Source organism: Manis pentadactyla, chromosome 5 (genome assembly GCF_030020395.1).
Source record: "Manis pentadactyla isolate mManPen7 chromosome 5, mManPen7.hap1, whole genome shotgun sequence".
In the NCBI taxonomy this organism is placed as follows: Eukaryota; Metazoa; Chordata; class Mammalia; order Pholidota; family Manidae; genus Manis; species Manis pentadactyla.
The window spans coordinates 156905468-156924028 of NC_080023.1; the positions used below are offsets into that span (position 1 = coordinate 156905468).

At 36.8% G+C, this 18561-nt stretch overlaps 1 protein-coding gene across 5 annotated transcripts in view; it reads left to right on the forward strand.

Moving 5' to 3' along the window:
- Positions 1 to 18561, forward strand: part of PHF20 (PHD finger protein 20) — a 173455-nt gene that overhangs the window by 79520 nt on the left and 75374 nt on the right. For 2 of the 5 annotated variants that reach the window (XM_036902427.2, XM_036902428.2), the window contains 5 exons: positions 6182 to 6261; positions 9360 to 9747; positions 13176 to 13289; positions 13966 to 14157; positions 14692 to 14874. In XM_036902427.2, the coding sequence (XP_036758322.2) occupies positions 6182 to 6261; positions 9360 to 9747; positions 13176 to 13289; positions 13966 to 14157; positions 14692 to 14874 (957 nt within the window). Of the gene's footprint in view, positions 1 to 6181; positions 6262 to 8950; positions 9086 to 9359; positions 9748 to 13175; positions 13290 to 13965; positions 14158 to 14691; positions 14875 to 18561 lie in introns of those variants that run through there. The other 3 variants (XM_036902429.2, XM_057502946.1, XM_036902430.2) reach the window with 3 other exon arrangements.

Sequence of the window (18561 nt, forward strand, 5' to 3'; positions counted from 1 at the left end):
TCCTGAATTTTAGTCATTGTTTTCTAAAACAGTATAGTTCAACTGTTGCTCTGCTGGGAAGTGTGCAGGCTTTTGCTATCTAGGAGTTTCTAATATAATTGATGAAATAAGCCCCAAATATTCCTTTTATTTACTTGTGAATAGCCTAGACTCAAAGTGAGCACCAACAAACATTTAAAAATGTGTCTTGTCATTATAAGGTGATTGAAGGTGGTCTGTAATATCAGATTTGTTAGTTGAAATTGGATTGCTGGAACTTAGAGCACTGAGTTAAGATGTCTTTACCAGAGTTTAGAACATGTGAGGAACCAGGACTGGGAATGTGACCCAAGGAGATTCATTTTGCTATATAAGAGGAGAGTTATGAAGATAATATGTATGGTTAGCATCGCAACACTGAGAACAGACTCTGGGTCCAAGTTATAACCCTTTTTTTTAAGCATATTCTACCAGAATGTTTGTGGTGTGTCTGTGATCTCTGCAGTGAATGTTTAGTGCAGTCAGGCCTCTTAGTACCACTGTTAGGGGTGACTGTAAGGCCAGTGACTTCATTCAGTGATATTATTATTATTACTATTACTACTATTTTTTAAAATCTTTTTTTAAAATTAAGGTATCATTGACAACAATCTTAGGAAGTTTCAGTGATATTGTTCAAGTATTCATTCAGCACTCTGTTGAATGCTGGACCTTGGGCTGACCAAGTTTTGTTTGAGATGGGGTGAAATGGTAAAAAATGAACATACGTTTGCATGTAGCAGAAATTTTTGTTTCTCTATTGCTACATTGACCCACTCCCACTGCCCCTGTCAGACTAATATGGGTAACAAATGTAGGTTAACTCACCTACCAGATATGGTTTGTCCTTGAAGCATAGTCCCCTTGCGAAAGCAAGGTTGTGTCTTCTAAATTGTTTAAGCAGTTACTGATCCTATGGTTCATAGTTGATTAAGTCTTTTTGGATAAGTCCCTTGTTTCCCTGAATTACTTTTATAAGCTTGTGTTCAAAGTAAAATCCCCTGTTATACTTTCATATGTATCACATTAACTTAAAAACTTATTTTAAAGGAAAGCTTACATGTTATTAAATTACCTTTTAGTAAATGACATAGTTTACTTTTTCAGTGTCTTATTTTCAAGATAAATAATTTTTTCTGCTCCCATTAAATCATAGAATATGTTCTTCATGTACATAGATGTGGTCCTGAAAATCTATTAGGTTGACTTACTCTGATCAAGTCATATTTTTCCCTTGAATAATATCCACTGGAGGTGTGCTCCCTTGGGGAAATGGCTGCCCAAATGAAAGCTGTGGGTAGTAACATAGGTAACTGTAGATAAAGGGCGGGTAACAGGAAGCAACATTTATCTTCTGTTCTAGTGATGTCCCAGAGTCACATGGAAGACAGATATGGGGAGAAGGGGATTGGATGAGGGAGTGACAAAGGAGGTACAGATTGAGGAAGGGGATCTTGGGGAACCATGGGAGCTGTCTCATAGAAGGGTGGGGGATGTCTTGGTGGAGGCAGTAAAGTTGCAGGAACCTACTGTTTGCATCTCATAACTGCTACATGTAGAGGTTGGCATCATGGATTTACAAAAAAAAAAGACCTAATTCGAGATAGAACAAAGTAGGCATTGAGATAGAGCCACTAGGAAGAGGCAGGAAAGGAGCAGAATGGTGCAGATAAGTCATAAGGGTAGTGGGGAGGGACCTGTGTCATCATTTAATGTTTTTTTTTTTTTTCCTGTGGGTGGTTCTGGAATCTTTTGAAATAATCATTTATTTAAGGACTTTAAGTCAGTGGCCACATTAGAGACCATAGTAATTAAAGTTTTAAAATGTCTTTTAAACTGGGCAAACAGAGCTTTGCAAGTTGTTTTAAAAAAGTCTTTTCAGTTTACTCCTTCCATGAGCTAAAATTATAGGAGGGAGAGTCTTGAGGTAATAATGGTTGTTTATAAAATGGTCCCTTAGTACCCTAATATACTGGTTCTGTAAGTTATGAATTCTGTTGACTAAATTTTAGTTAACTGAAGGACATTGAAAATAAGTGGAGATTTCTGCAAGAACTTGTTCCCTAGAGTTTGTGCATTTCTAGTCCTTTATACTGCCATCCTTCACTCGTTCTTGGGACTAATTGGAAAGAGGAGGAGAGGAAGGACATCGGAGTGGAAATCCTGAAAGCTAGTGGAATTGGCTGGGTGGTATTACTGCTACATTGTGAATCTTGAAGGAAAACTAGCCTTTCTGGGAGCTCAGATCTGTGCCTGATTTTGAGATTAGATAATGACTCCTAGGTGCTACATTTGGGTTAGATTTTGTCCATGAAAGCTGGTGGACAGTTTCTAGTTCCTAATGATTCATTCTAGTAATTAGTAGCAACAGTGCTGGATTCTGTTTTACCCTTTCCCTAGTATTTTTTACCCTACCTCAGTTTCATATGCAGCAGGGGCAACTACAGCTTAATGGCTGTGTGAGAAGCTCTTTTGGCAGGGGCACCCGTTATTTGCTATAGAAGTCATCCAGTCTTGTTGGTTAGGCCAGGGATATAGTGAAGGCACACCCTGTAGTTTCATCTTTGGAAGGCTTGGGCTGATTTTCTTGACATTCTTAACCTCCTTGGTGGTTTTGCTGAGGCTGAGCATTGAGTGAGCAGGCTGGTGGTTTGGGGCTGAGAGTGGAGAGCGGTGGCTGTTGGCATTGGGATTCTGGCATGATTGAATCAATCAAATAACAACTTTAGTGTTTCTTGTTATTTAGCACTTGGAAACAGGGTAGGTCGGTGCCATGTTATTTAGGCATTTACACCTGGAATAGTTATTTGGTAATGGCAGTTAAGCATCACAGAGTGTGAAAGCAGCCACACCTGGTAGCTTTGTTAGACCCTTGGTCTGTGTTGGAATAAAAGACGGGATTCTGCTTCTAGAGAATCTTCATTTGGAAGCGATCTATGGTGAGTTGACCTCAGCTCTTTGCTGGGCTGCTTAGCTCCTCTTTTTTACACTGGGAGTGGCAGAGCCACTTGTCTGTCAGGGCTTTGTGCTCTCACTTGTTTAACACTGCTCTGCAAGGCATTCTCTCTGGGGGAAACTGAAAGTAGGTTTACCCTTAACAAGAAAATGAGGAATTGGTCCTTCCTGTTTATCTCTGGTTCTTTTACTTGTGTGAATGGGCAAATCAGGTCCCTCCTTCCCTAAAATTATGCATATTCTTAGCTCACATGCAGTACCCTCCCCTGAGTTCAGTCTTCTTGGTCCAGTGCCTAAAGTCTGCATTTTTAATAGGAGATATATGGGAATGGACTTATTCCTAGTTTCTGGTTGAAGCAGTTACTGTTTTTTTTTTTTTTTTTTTCCTGAATGCTATTACTAATCCTGCATTTGGAATGTGGGGATGTTGGGACTATGAACAGCTTTGTACAGACATAAAAGGAAGATTAAGGCCCACACATGCAGATACTAGCTTAGCTCTTACCTTCTTGGGGGACAGGTTGGTGCTTCCCTTTTAAAATAACCTGGCGGTTGATAATAATTCGATCCACTTATTGATCTCTTGCTCTGAGACAGTCCCTTTGCTGAGCAATTTCCATATCTCATCACATTTAGTCCTCACACAAACACGGAAAGGTTGTTGTCATCAGCCCATCCTCACTTTACAGATGAGGAACTAAGCTCACAGGATAAACTGCTCGAGGTTACAGAGTACATACATAAATGGTAGAGCTGAGATCAAATGGAGGTCTGTAGGGCTCCAGAGTTCGGGAACTGTTGTTCTCACAGTACCAGACTGCTTCTCTGGGGCAGGGTTCCCATTAAATGGCAGTTGTTGGGGCCATGTTGGTTAGAGGTCAGCAGGCAGGCTTGGTTTTTAATGCTAGCTTTGTTTAGCTCAGTTTGGAACTCAAGGCATACCCCTTCATCTAAGGCCTCTTTTCTGAGCCTGCCATCACGAGTAAGCTTCAAAATTGACTTTAGATAGTTGAAAATTTGGACTGTTGGGTAGAATTACTTAATATTGTACTTCTAGATGTTTGAAATGTCTATAAAAATGGACACTTTTCATTTTGGCGTAACTGTTGCCGAGTATGGTTGATAACATAATTGAAAATATAGGCTTGGATGACTTGTTGGCACATTGAATATTTAACATTTCATGAGAATTGAATTCTTAAAGCCCATGTTCCCAGGCTAGCCAGAGCTGTTCCATGGCTGCTTGGAAAGGGTCTGTTTAGAGTTCCATAGGATTGCTTATCATTGCTCCTTTGCTTGCCAAGACCCTCACTGTAGAGGCAGGAAGACAGGAACCCAAACCTTTGCTGTAAATACTCATCAGTCATTGCTGAGCTGCCTTATGTAGATCCTTTATCATAGCTGTCATCTAATTACTTGCTTTAATCAACCAAACATAACTACATATCCTTATGTCTATCTTTTTGCAAGCCACTTTCTTTCTGTGTTGGTGACACTTGTGAAAAATAATCATCTGTATTTTGTAACTATCAGGACTAAAGAACATTAGATAATTATTAATTGTCTGCAGCAGTAGTTCTTAGACTAGTGTATATCAGAATTACCTGAAGGACTTGTTAAAACATGCATTTCTGTGTCCCACTCCCTGAGTTTTTGATTCAGTATATCAGGGTGGGGCTTGCATTTCTAACAAATTTCCAGGAATGGCTGATGCTGCTGATCTGGAGACCACCTCTGAGAAGCACTGGTCTGTAGTGAGCCAGGCACTGTGTGAAAGAAACTGGTGTGAGATGTGGTCTCTGGTCTTGGAATACCTGCTTTCAGTTTGGGATCTGCCTTTTATATGAAGGTAGACCTAAGTGTGAGGCTCTGCAGACTAGGTGCCAGGTTAGTCTTTGAGAATTTCAGAGCAGGGAGAAATCTTTAGTTGCTAGGAAGTCAGGAAACCTTTACAGAACTGTTATGGCCGTTTGAACTGGGTGCTTAAGGATCCATGAGTTGCACATTCCAGGCGAGAAAACACTTTGATAAAGATGTGGAGATGGAAATGTCACAAGGCAGTTTCAGTATGTGGCAAGTAGTCATTATGAGTTGGTGGTATTGTATGTAATGAGAAATAAGGTTTGGGAAATAGTTGGACTCAGATCTCATTGGACTTTGATCAGTAAAAGGAGAGGCTTTCCATAGAGGTGGCTAGCTTTGACAGGGTCCTATTCAGGATTGAAGGAGAGGTGGGGTGGGAGAGAATGTAGAAGGAGGTAACCAGCCAGAAGGTCTTAAACTTCCTTGTATTCTTCTGCTCCACAGCCCATGGGAGTACTCCCACACCCCTACCCCTTCCATGTTGCATTCCAATTGATCCTGAAAACTGACTATGTTTACCAGTAGTAAACCATTACATGATTACCAGTTGTTCATTGGTAATTGTGAAAGGTTAACTGTGATTCTTTCTTTTTTTTTTGATCTCTGGAGCAAAACAAAAGGAACATGGGCTGGTTCTAAGATGCAAAAGTTTGAAAATGTTGGTTTGGGTGCAACTAATGAAAACTTCTTTAGTTGGATGCCTTATTTGGAAAGATCATTTGGATTTCCAACTTCAATTTTTTAGCCAAGAGTGATTTTTGTTGGATATTTTTTTCAAATGGAGTAAAACTGACAATGTAGCACGCACCATCTAGTGTTTTGGCCAGCTCTTTATTTTTAAATACTGTAAAATGAAGGTAATTCGTATGGATTTTGGGACTAACATGACCTCTAAAAACATGATGTTTAGCAGGTGGTTATGTTTCTTTTAAAGTTTAAAAGATACGATTATCCCTTAGTCCAGAAAGTAAAGATTAATGATAAAAATGGATAATTCACCAAGCAATAAATAAATTTGCATTTTCTTACATTCTTAATTGTTTCACTGGTCTTTGTTCTTTGTTTAAATTCAAGTTTATATTTTCATGAAACATAAAAATGAGTTATATTTTAATAGATTTTGATCTGTATTTAAGTAATATTACTTGTTAGCATATAATCTTGACTAGGAAATGAAGGTACATATACTGTTGTCTTGGACAGAAGCAAGACTGAATGTGATTCTTAAAGTTTTTAATTCTCTTAAGTTTATTGTGATTGGAGCTTCCTGTGTTTATGCTTTGGAAAGTTTTGTTGCTTTCATGAAACTGCAAGTTAAAAATTATGATATTTTCTTGAATTTTAGGTACTTACACTGTGAAATTTTATGATGGAGTAGTTCAGACTGTCAAACATATTCATGTCAAAGCTTTTTCCAAAGATCAGGTGAGAAATGTGGTTTGTGCTTTGTGGTATGAATAATACTAACATTGTAGTTTTGTTTCTCAAATAAAGACATTACATGTGTTTATGATAGCAAAGTCTTTATTTCCTCTATCTGACACGTTTTCACCTGGAAGTAATACACAAATTTTCAGAAATTAATATTTGTCACTGCTATTTCCTATTAACACAGATTCTTCTTTTCAAAAGCACCAGGTAATTGGATACCAATACCTGTTATCTGTTTTCCTTATCTTTTCTCAAGAGTGTCTGGTTATTCTTTTTCTCTCTCCCTGTGCCCTGCCCCCAGAGCTGTCACCCATCACAGGAACTTGCTGAAATGCTTGAGAAAAGCTAGAATGTATTTTCTCCTCATCTAACTTTATCCTTCAGCTCAGGACCATGGCTTGGTGGTTTCAGAACTACAGTTTGGTGTGATTTTGGCAGTCACTTGAGCTAGATGTGCCTAGGTTAGAAATTTTGTTTCTGTTGTCCCAGTCACCATGTGTGTATTTGCCTGAGCGTGGAACCTTAGTTTTGGTACTGAAAATATGGTCCACAGCAGATCCAGGCCATCTAGGATTGTTGCCTGCTTTCGTGATGATTTTTTTCTCCTGTAGTCTTTTTCATGTTTATGTCTTAATGAAAGAGTTGAAGGGAAAGAGAGATCAAGATTCGGACATTGATGTTCTTAAAAATTCTGATTGTTACTAATCATTACCTCTTTGGGTGGTGGTTGATGTGACAGTATTTGGTGATGCCGGAGCCTGTTGTGTCTTTCTTATGATGATGGAATTCTTCTACCTATTACAGATTTCAGTAAATTCTTTTGTACCGGTATTTAGCAATTTCAGTGGATCATGATACATGGTATGTTAGTAGTTTCAAGGATGTTTTGCCTAGCTGGTTTTCCTCTTCAGAAAACTGACAAAATTATAAAGCTTTAGCTCTGAAGATATTTCCTTTTGTATCATTTGGCCCTTAGGCATCTAAGGAGCTACACAGTACTCTAAAATGTTATTTGGCCTTAAATTTGGCAATTTTTGTGTCAAGTTTGTGGAATGAGTTAAAACAGATAGAATACCATATTAAAAACTTCTCCAGAATTGTCAGAGTGTGTCCAGAACCTCCCCAAACGGAAGACCAGGGCTCCAGATGAAAATGTCAGACTGTTTTTTGTGCTATACTCAAAATCAGTAACACTCTTGGTGCTTCGGCTTCGAGTTGGGCGCCTTACCCAGTGTGAATTTGTGGGTTCTTCAGTTCTCAATTCCCAGCTGCCTCTGGGTGTCTCACCTCTTCCTGGAATTGGCAGCCAGTCAAGCACAGGCCCATGGCTCCTGCTGGTTTTGGTTTGGTTTGCTAAGAGGGCATAGGGGTTCAGATAAACAACTTCTCAGGTCTCTCCAACCCTAAGAATTTGGAGTTCTCTAATGGTCACTGTACAGCATAACTTCTTAAAATATGTGTGATAATTTATATAAAAAGTTTTTTCGCATAGTGAAAGGATAGATTGTTTTCTTTCTGTAGGATTGTATTGCCCTGCATGCTTTATAATCTGTATTTTAAGAACTTTTTTTGAATCTATAAAAACAGTATGTTTGCTGTACAGAATTTGAAATGTATAAAAAATCACAAAGAAAACAAAACTATATAATCCTATTATCTAAATACAGTTGCTCAACGTTTTGGTGTATATTCTGCATTTTTTGTTAAATATATATGTGCATGTATATTTATGTGTATATATGTATACTGTATATATTTCTTTTAAAAATTGGAATCATGTAGCATATTACTGTTCTATAACTCATTCTTTTAACAAACAACATTTTCCCAAGTTCCTTAATACCGTATGAGAATATGGCTTTTAATGGCTATGTAGTATTCTAAAATACGTACACAACCCTACTTTGTATTACCAATCCTTTGATGGTTATTTAAGGATATTTGTAAATCTGAGTGCACAAGTCTGATTATTCTGTTAGCAAATTCCATTTCTAAGAATTCATTCTAGTTCAAAAGTGTAAACTTATAAGTCTTTTGACCTGCAGCAATTTATATTTATGGTTATAATTTGTATTTCTGCCAGCAGTTACTGAAGAGTGTTTGTTCAGAAACCTGCCTGCTTTCAGAAAATTTTTGGGACTTGAAAAAAATATTTCCTTCTAGGCTCTAACCACAGGGATTATTCTCCTTGTTTATTAGTTTTTCCCTATGGGACAAATTAAACTTTCACTCACTGAGTATTTAGGTCCTCCTTCCTGCTTCTGGCAAAGATCTGTGTACCTAGTGTGTGCTGTGTCCTGGGGAGCCCATATGATCCTGATGTGGTAGTCCCTGCTCTCCTCTCGAGGTCTTGAAAGAGAGATGCATACACAAATAAACATAAGTGTAATTTTGCAAATTCCAGAGCTTTCAGAGCTGGCTTTATTATTAGACAGTCACAATAGGACACAAAAGTTTTAGAATCAGTTTTAAAGTAATTGGAGGAAAGTAGCCAAGAAGTAGTACTTCCTCCTGATGGACACAAAATTAATAGCTCATGAACACAGTAGGTGGCTTCTTGGACTGGGCACAGTTGTTATCCAGTAGAGGAAGCAAAGACCCTGTTTTTGGGTTGGGCAATATTTACAGCTTTCTGTTCAGCCTCCAGTTATCACTTTGGGTTCTTCTCTACTCATGGCATCAGCATCCACTGGCAGACGGAGCCACACCTCTGAAAGGCCCTGGGTCTGTGTAGTTGTGCTTGGGATGAGAAGGATGCGGCATGAAGGCATTTTATAAGAACACCTCTGTCAGAAAGATTTGCAGAAGAGCTCTTGGGGTAATAATCTATCCCTCTATCTTCTAGTGAGTTAATAATAATAAAGGAGATAGTTCTGTCTTAGGAGGAATTGAATATGACCATTATTTTCTTTAAATTTAGAATTGGTTCTCAGGCCTCAGTGTGTGGGTGGATATTTTCAGTGGTGCTTTCCATTATGTGATTTGGTGTATATCTTCTTAATTTCTTTGTCTTCATAAGTTTGTAAAAAAAAAAAATCTGATAGTTGCAAATAATCACAAAGTGTATTTCATCGCTATTTTGCTCATTTTAGAATATTGTGGGTAATGCTAGGCCTAAAGAAACAGATCACAAAAGTCTGTCATCACCTCCTGATAAACGAGAGAAGTTTAAAGAGCAGAGAAAAGCCACAGTCAACGTGAAGAAAGACAAAGAGGACAAAGCCTTAAAGACAGAAAAGCGACCCAAGCAGCCTGATAAAGAAGGAAAGTTAATTTGTTCTGAAAAAGGGAAAGTATCAGAGAAAAGCCTTCCTAAGAACGAGAAGGAAGATAAGGAGAACATTTCAGAAAATGACAGAGAGTACTCTGGAGATGCTCAAGTGGATAAGAAACCTGAAAATGACATTGTGAAGAGTCCACAAGAAAACTTGAGAGAGCCAAAAAGAAAACGAGGCAGACCCCCTTCCATAGCTCCTACTGGTGAGTTCCCCAAGTGGGCTCTGCAACTGGCAATGCCAGAGTGTTCTTCTGTGGCCCTTTGTGGTTCTTTGTAGCTTCTATACTCCAATCCTTCGTTTTTGTGACTTTAAATCATCCTATGATCTGAGAACAAGTCATATCTGTGGAGCTGAATTTTAAGGGAGGCATGCATCCAGATAAACAAAAGTTGGGAAACATATTCTTGACTGAGTTTCTGGGGTGATAGAAACTGTCCACTGGATACTTCAGCTTTTATGATAAAACCTAATAAACTAAGGCCTTTGCTTGTGGCTATTCACTGTTCAAATGATCTCAGTTTAAATAAGTTTAATAGTACTGGCATCAAGGAATAGTTTCCATGAGAGACATGTAAGCGGAAAGGAAGAGAAGTAAATAGGTGTGGGTTTCTGAAGGAGGTGGAGCCGAAGAACACTAGATCTAGGAAGGCATGGGTGCATTTTGACGTTGAGGTCTCTGGAGAATGATTATTGATTGGAAATGTCCATAGTCTAAATAAAAAGCTGAGATGTCTAATTAGTAAGAGTCAAGGTTAGAGGATACAGATTTAGGAAAGAATGCACAGTTTTAAGAAATGTTGAAATTTGGAATTCTTCTAGAGTAACCAATACTGAAACACTCCCTGAATTTCTTCCTAAGCCAAGCACTCCTCTAGATTGATTAAGTGGCATGTAGATCCCCCAGGATCTCTAGACTGTATGCTACCTATGATTATTTGGCAGTGGTCTTCAGACATTCTTGCTTGCACATTCCCCACATGAATATCAAAAAACTATAAATCCCCTAGCACATTTTAAAGGGACAATTATTTTTTTTCACAAGTTTAAATAGCTTCAAAATTTAAATTAAAAATAAAAATATGACAAAATATATTTTCATCAAAACTATGGATTATAAGAGCTCATTCATTGTTCTTGCATGATGTAGAATGCAAAGTTATTCCTGTGAATCCAGAGAGCTACATCAGACTTAATTTCTGTGGAAAAAATTCTGTCTTAATTTACTTCAAATAAATGTATTAGTACTCATTGTCAGTAGACAGCCTTCTCACATCTGAATTCTAATTGTAAGGTAGGACATTAGATAACAGATTGATTTCTTCTCAGATGAAATAAGGCATCTCTTCTTTCAGTGGTTGTAACTGGATTTCACCATCAAGAGCTGAGGATGCTGGAATTGTCAGACGGCTTAACTAGGGCTTAGACCGGCACTGTCCAGTATGGTGGCTTCTAGCCATATGTGGCTATTAAGAACTTGAAATGTGGCTAGTCTCAATTGAGATGTGCTGTGTGAGATACACACCGGATTTCAGATAGTATGAAAGAAAAAAAACCAGGAATGTGAAATATCTGTAATTTTTTATATTAATTACATGTTCAAGTGTTTTTGGATGTGTTAGGTAAATAAAATAATAGAATTAAGTTCACTTTTTCTAACTAAACATTCTAAATTACATACATGGCTTGTATTTGTGGCTTTTATTGCATTTCTCTTGGACAGCACTGGCCTAAATTCACTGGCTTTCTCAACAGGGTTGCGGGATAGAATTAAATCCTAATGCCCAAGGCATCCATGATCTGTAATGAACTGACTTCTCTTCAGTGCATTAAGAATGGTACTAGTTATAAACTACCCTTGGGAGAACTGAGAAAATAACCTCTGTGTTCTGAATTCAGTGAGGGCCACCACTTGATAAAGTCTGGAGGTTTTAAACCTCTGGGCAGTCTACCATGTTAAAATGTGAGATGAGTAATAGGCAGGCCTTTTTATGTAAGTGGGAGAAGGGTGCTTAACAAAGAGAGATGGAAAATGTGAATTGGCAGAAATCTGATGTGTCCTTATCTTAGTTTAGGAAAGAGTATATGTGGGAATTGAGTGTTCTGAAACGGATTCTCCTTAACTAATCATTGCTCTGGCTTGTGCCCCTGAAAGTGTGTATAGGGTTAGCTGCACTCTGCTTTGCTGATTGCTCCTACGAAGCCACATGACTTCACACGGATTTAAAAATGTGGCATTCAGTTTATTGCTTTTATTATTTAAGTGTAGTATTTCATGCCAGATAGGATCAGTTTAATATAGAAATGGTGTTTTCCAAGCTTGAGGCATTCCTCCCAGGCAGAATCTCTGGAGCAGGATCTGGGAAGGTGCTTGTTAACAGTCTTCCCAGATGAGTCTTACTTGTAAGAAATGCTTGGGAAACACTGAAATTCTATATAGTCAGCCCTGGTTTGTATATGGTATCAAAGTGACAAATGCTTACCAAGAGTCTAATACATAGTTCACATCCCCTTTAGAAATTGCTTATAAGTTCATTGACTCAGCTGTCTAGATTGTGCAGACCTGATTGGAACAGGATCTGAGCAATTTAGGGAGGGTTGTTTGTATTTGTGTTAAATTTGAAATGTGTGTGATCTCCAAGTTCCCACCACTTGGAACAAAATAATGTTGGCACATGGGAAAGCTTGAACACAGAGCCAAGGAACTCAGCATTCTCATCAGTTTTGCCTCCTCAGAGCTTAGCCCTGTCTCTTGTTTGACCACTTGACCTGGCAGATCTGAAGCTACTAATCTTAGAAATGAGTATTTTCTCTCCCTTTCTCCACCTTCTACTTTTTTTTTTCTTCTTTCCTTTCAGCCTTCATTAGACCCCTTAGTCCTGTCTTCCCCAAGCTTTCCAATTTCTTTTCTTCTGCCTATCTTTTGGATTGTCATCTTTCCTGATTGGGGAAGCTTCTTAAGTGTTAGGTTTAAAAATAAAGAGTGCTACCCAAGGGTTTAGTGTCTGTACTGCTAAATTATGTCAGGGCTGGATTTGCTAGGGATCAGCAGCCTTGCTTGGAACACTTACTATCAAATAGCATAGTTTCCTGAGATTTTTTTGGAATTGTTTTTAAGAAGTTATAAATGTTGCCATCTTTTTGGTCCCTAAAACCTAGGGCCAATACCAAGGTAATGGAGCTAGCAAATAGAGATTGAAAACAATAACCAGGTCATAGTCTCCTACATATTTTAGAAATTAGCCTGCATTGTGGGTTTCCTGAATATTAGGTAAGTTTTGATGAGAAGATTTGATGGTGATAAAAGTGACCTTTATTTTGCCCTTGCATCTTCTTGTTTGATAGTAGTTATGTTGGGATATAGTGTTTTAAAGAAAGGGTTTCAGGAGAAAAGTATATGCCTAGAGCTTGTTTATATGAGAGACCTAAAAAAGATTCAGGGGGTCAGTCTGCAAGGTGTCAACATCTCACATAAGGAAGTAATTTTCCACCCATTACACTTGTTTTCTTTTACCTTAAGTAAGTGTACTCTTTGAGGGTCTATCATGCAAGGATGTGTGTGTGTTACATGATAATGAGGATTGGACACTAAGAAATTACCTCTTTTTTTATGTCATTTTATATACATCATAGCTGTGGATTCAAACTCTCAAACTTTACAACCAATAACATTGGAATTGAGAAGACGGAAAATATCAAAAGGAAGTGAAGTCCCATTAAAACGTCCTCGGCTTGATAAAAATCCACGTGAGTCTCCAATTTTGTGGATGTATATCTAGAACTTGATATTGATTGGGTTAGCCTCCTCTGTATTCATGGTGTTCTTCATTCCCTGTAGGCTCTAATGCTTGTCCTTGATCACAGGAGCTAATGTGAGTTGGATGTGGTTGGATCAGGAGTTTTGACAGAAGAAAAATAAATCCCAAGCAAAACTGTATTAATATTGGGTTCAGTGGCATCATAAACTACATTTCCATTAGAAATTTAATTGCATATGAAGGGATGAAGTTCATATGTTGAGTGAAACTTTAAAAATACTATTTGTTGATTAAAAGAAACAGATCTGTTGGCTCCAAAGACAGTTTGTGTTGGCTGCAAGGCTTTATTATTAATCTTACTGACTTCGGAAATTAGTACATAAATTTTTATGTTGGAAAGCCCCAAAATAGAACTGTCAAGATTGGGACCTGACCTAAAAACATTTTCAAACTGTGAATTCTTAAATAAGGAAAATTCTGTCTTGGCAGAGAGACAGTGCCTTTACTTAAAATTATAAACTAGGAAAAAGGATATTTCCTTTTATCACTGGTCTAATATTTCAGAAGTCTATAAAGCCCTTAGAGAGGCAACCAGTCCAGAAATCTGTAATAGCAGAGTTATTTCTTGTTGATTTTTTGACTACAACTGTCTTAATGGTTTATAGCCCAGGAAAAGTCAAAAACCTACTCGGAAAACGCTGACAAAGACTTGTCGAGGAGACGGTCCTCCAGGTTGTCCACTAATGGGACCCATGAGATCCTAGATCCTGACTTGGTTGTGTCAGATTCTGTTGATACAGTTAATACTGATCCTTTGCAAAACAACACATCATCCAGTCCCAAGGACTCTGAAGAAGGTGAGTCAGACTGTTCTGGAATTGTCTTGACAATGTGTGATGCCTGTCTAATGAGAACCAATCTAAATCATTGTGTACTGTCACTTTCAAGTTTTAGGGGGGCTGTAAATCAAGTTATTGAATGGGCTGCAGTATTTCTTATAATATATTGATCTTCACTGATGATTCCGTAGATACAAACGTTTTGTATGCACTTTTGATAGGTTTTGCTTGTATATGCTTGAATGTTGGGTGGGAGGCACAGTGCTTACAGAGAGCCCTGTCTTCTCTTTGTCTTTTTGGTGTCATCTAACTCCCATGCCTTTGTCGTTTTGTTAACACTTCCAGCAGATCCTTTCTTCATTTTAGCCTCTAATTGGCCTCTTGCTTTGAGATGCTCACAGCCTTTGCTCTATGTGCTGGAACCTGTGAATGTTTCCTTGTGTGCTGTGAGATGAATGGCTTCCTCTAAAAAGTCCCTGGCTAGCTTAGTTCTGAGACTTTTGGATGATTATATATATGTTCCCCAAGCTTTTCTTTTTTTTTTAATTCTAGGTCAGTTGAAATCTCCTTTAGAAGCTGGCCACGTCTCATCTGCACTAACTTGCCACTCCTTTGTGGGGGATGGATTGGGAGCTGCAGACTTGGAGTTGAACTGCAAGTCAATGGCAGAAAATACTATGAAAACGGAACCAGCACCTCCCCTTGCTGAGTTAGAAGAGATTTCTACTGTGGCAGGTTCATATTTAGAGTTAACATAATCCTCTTTTAATACATACTGTTGCTTGTGAACTAAAAAAAACCCAAACTTTTCTAATGATGTTTTTTTCATCTTTTATTAATAATGTTTTTTTCATCTTTTATTAATAATATTCCCTTATTTTAATGCTCTACCCTTTTAATTTCTAATGTTTCCTATCTTTTCTTGATTATTATAGCTAGGGACTTACCAATTTTGTTGATAGTTTCAAAGAACCAACCATGAATTTTTCTTTATCTTTTTAAGATGTGATTGATTTCTGTTTTGGTATTAGTCATTTTCTTTCTTTAAATTTTTTCTAGAAATTTTGGTAATTGATTTTAGATCTTCAATATGAGCATTAAAATTATAAAGTTCCCACTAAGCTCTGCTTTAGCTACAGCCTACAAACTTTTCTTGGTTGTATTTTCATTTTCATATGTGATTTGTTGACCATTGGTTACTTATAAGTGTGTTGTTTCATTTCTCAGTATTGGGGTTTATTAGGTATGTTATTGTTAGTGATTTCTAATTTAATTTTATTATGATTAGAGAACACACTCTGTGGGATTTTGATCTTTTTAAGTTTGTGGACACTTATTTTATGGCCCAGGTTATGATATATCTTGGTGAGTGTTCCATACACACTTGATAAAAAATGTGTGTTCTATTGTTGTATATTTGTTCTTTATCTGTCAATTGGGTCAAGGTGATTGATGGCATTTTTCTGATATATATTTTCATTGATTTTGTTTTTTGAATCAATTACCAAGAGAGGGTGTTAAAAATCTCTAATCATGATTGTGGATTTGTCTGTTTCTCCTTTTAATTCTGTCAGTTTTGTCTGCTTGTATTTTGAAGTTCTGTTGTTAGGTGCATGCATATTTATAATTGTTGTGTCCTGATGAAATTGCCCCTTTTGTAATGTGAAATATCAGACTATCTTAGGTAGTAGCCTTTGACTTTAAGTCTTCCTTCTCTGATATTAGTACAGGTACTCTAGCTTTATTTTGCTTTCTGTATGCATGGTATATTTATTTCTATCACTTCAACATAACTCTCTTTAAATTCAAATTGTGTTTTTATGGATAGCATGTAGTTGGGTTTTGGTTTTAACTGCAGTGTTTAGTGTAGTTACATTAAATACAATTATTGATATGTTTGCTTTTAGATCTATCAGTTTGCCTTTGACTTTCTGTTTATCCTGTGTTTTGTTCTTTCTCCCCTGTTTTTTTTTAGGTAATTGAATTTTTTTTTTCAAGTTCCATTTTAATTCATCTGTTAGCTTTTAGCTATATTTCTTAGCATTTGTTTCCAAGGTTATACTAGGATTATGATATATATCCTTAACTTTTCACAGTTGACTTACAGTTAATATTAAACCACTTTATGTAAAATGTTTTGTAGTCCATTAGCCTCCCTTTTTATACTCTAGTTATCTCATGAATTATATGTATCTACATAGCCTATAAAAATCCACAGTAGTGTTATAACTTTTGCTTGAAACAGTTGTGTTTTAAAGAAGATAAGACCAAAGAGATAGTCTTATTTATGCACATCTTTATCATTTCCAGTGCTTTTCATTCCTTAAGATTTCTTTTCAGCCTGAATATTTTCACTTAGTTTTTCTTAATAGGTTCCCTGGTGACAATTCTCTTGGTTTTTATTTATTTGAGCATGATTTTTATGTAACTTTCATTCTTGGAGGATATTTTTTCATTGGATATAGAATTGTGGGTTTACAGGTTTTTTCTTTCAGTACTTTAAATATGTTTTTCATGGTCTTCAGGCCTCTGTTGTTTCTGAAGGGAAGTTAGTAAGCATTCATATCGTTTCCCTGTAATGTGTTTTCTTTCTGGCTACTTTGAAGATTTTTTTTTCTGTATTTATTATTTTTAGCAGTTGGAGTAGGATGTGTTTCCATTTGTTTTATTTTTGTAATTAACCTGCTATGAGAATTACTGAGCTTGAATGTGAAAATTGATGTTTTTCATCAAATATCAGTCATCATTTCTGCGAATATTTTTTTCTGTCTTTTCTAGTCTTCTACTTTGGGGATTCACATTATACTTATGTTAGACCTTTTGATACTGTCCCATAAGTTTTGGGACTCTATTGACATTTTGTTTTTTCAATTTTTTATTCTTTTTGAGATTGAATAATTTCTTTTGATCTGTTTTCAAATTATTTCTTCTCTCAACTTCAGTCTGCTATTAAGCCCATCCAGTGCATATTTCATTTCTGATGCTTTTTAGTTCTAGAATTTCCTTCCCCCCCCAGATTCTTTGCTGAGATTTTTAGTCTATTTATACATATGAACATAGTTTTAATAGCTACTTTCAAGCCCTTGTCTTCTAAGTTCAACATCTTGATTATCTTGACATTAATCCTCATTGATTGACTTTTTTCTTGACTATAGGTCACGTTTTCCCTTTTGTTCATATGTCTAATGTTTTGGGTTGCATCCTGCACATTGTGGATGTTATATTGTAGAATCTAGATTATATTATATTGCTCTGAAGAATATTAATTTCTTTGTTTTAAAGGGCAGTTAATTTGCCTGAACTCAAACTCCTAATTTCTTTCCTCTGTAGTGGGCAGCAGAAACCTCTGTTCAGTTCTTCAACGTTAGCTGGGCTGCTTGGAACTTTCTACATTCAAAGATCAGCCAGAGATTTAGACCAGAGTTTGTATGTAGAAAGTGAGCCCCCTCGCCTTTTGTGGCTCTCTTCTTTCTAAGATTTTCCTCCTCACTTTTCAGCTGTTGTAGTTGTGCTGAACTTTGCCCTCTATTTCTGTAACCAGTAAGACTAAAGTTTTCTGAGCTTTAGGTACCCTGTGCTACTGAATGGAGCCTGCCTTTAGGTGAAAAGCCTTTAAAAATGAGAAACCTAGTGTCCTTCTCTTATTCCAAATGTTCAACTCCTGTTTCTGCCCTTCGATGCCTTTAGATACTTGTTTTTCTATATTTTTTTCCAGAGTGTATAATGGGTGTAAGCAAAATGGTTGTTCCAATATCAGCTGTTCTATCATTCCTGAAAGAAAACTATACTTTATGTTAATAGATAGCTTAGGAAGTTGTACACATTGATGACCACACAGAGGGATTTTTTCCTCTCAACTAGTGATTGCATGTTGCATTAATAGCTATTTGATGTAATTGGTAATGCATACTCTTAGTTTTGATAATGTTATGTTTGTGGTAAATGGTCAGAGAGTCCAGGATGGTGCTGATCATGAATAAATCTTGATCTTTGCCTTTTAAAGTGAAGACCATCCAAGTCACCTTTTTGTGTGTATGTGTATTTCTTTTTCCTTTTTTAAAAGCAGTATAAAAATAACACTGATTACAAACGAGCCAAATAATATAGAGGTATCAGGAATAAAACTAAAATGCCTCCTGTTAGTCCTTTTTCCTTGGGTATACCTCTGTTACTAGTTTGTGAGTTTTCCAAATCATTTTCTATACATTTGCATAGACAGGGAAACAATTAAGATTCTACTACTTTAAAATGAAATTGGATTAATTCTGGTCTTACTGTTCTTCTATTTATTTTTATAGTATTTTATGAGATCTATCCATGTCAGTACAGTTGCTTCATTCATTTTAGTGGTTGATTATTAGTTTCATAAGAATGTTCCAACAACATGTTTTTAAACAATTTTCTTTAGATGGACACTTAAAT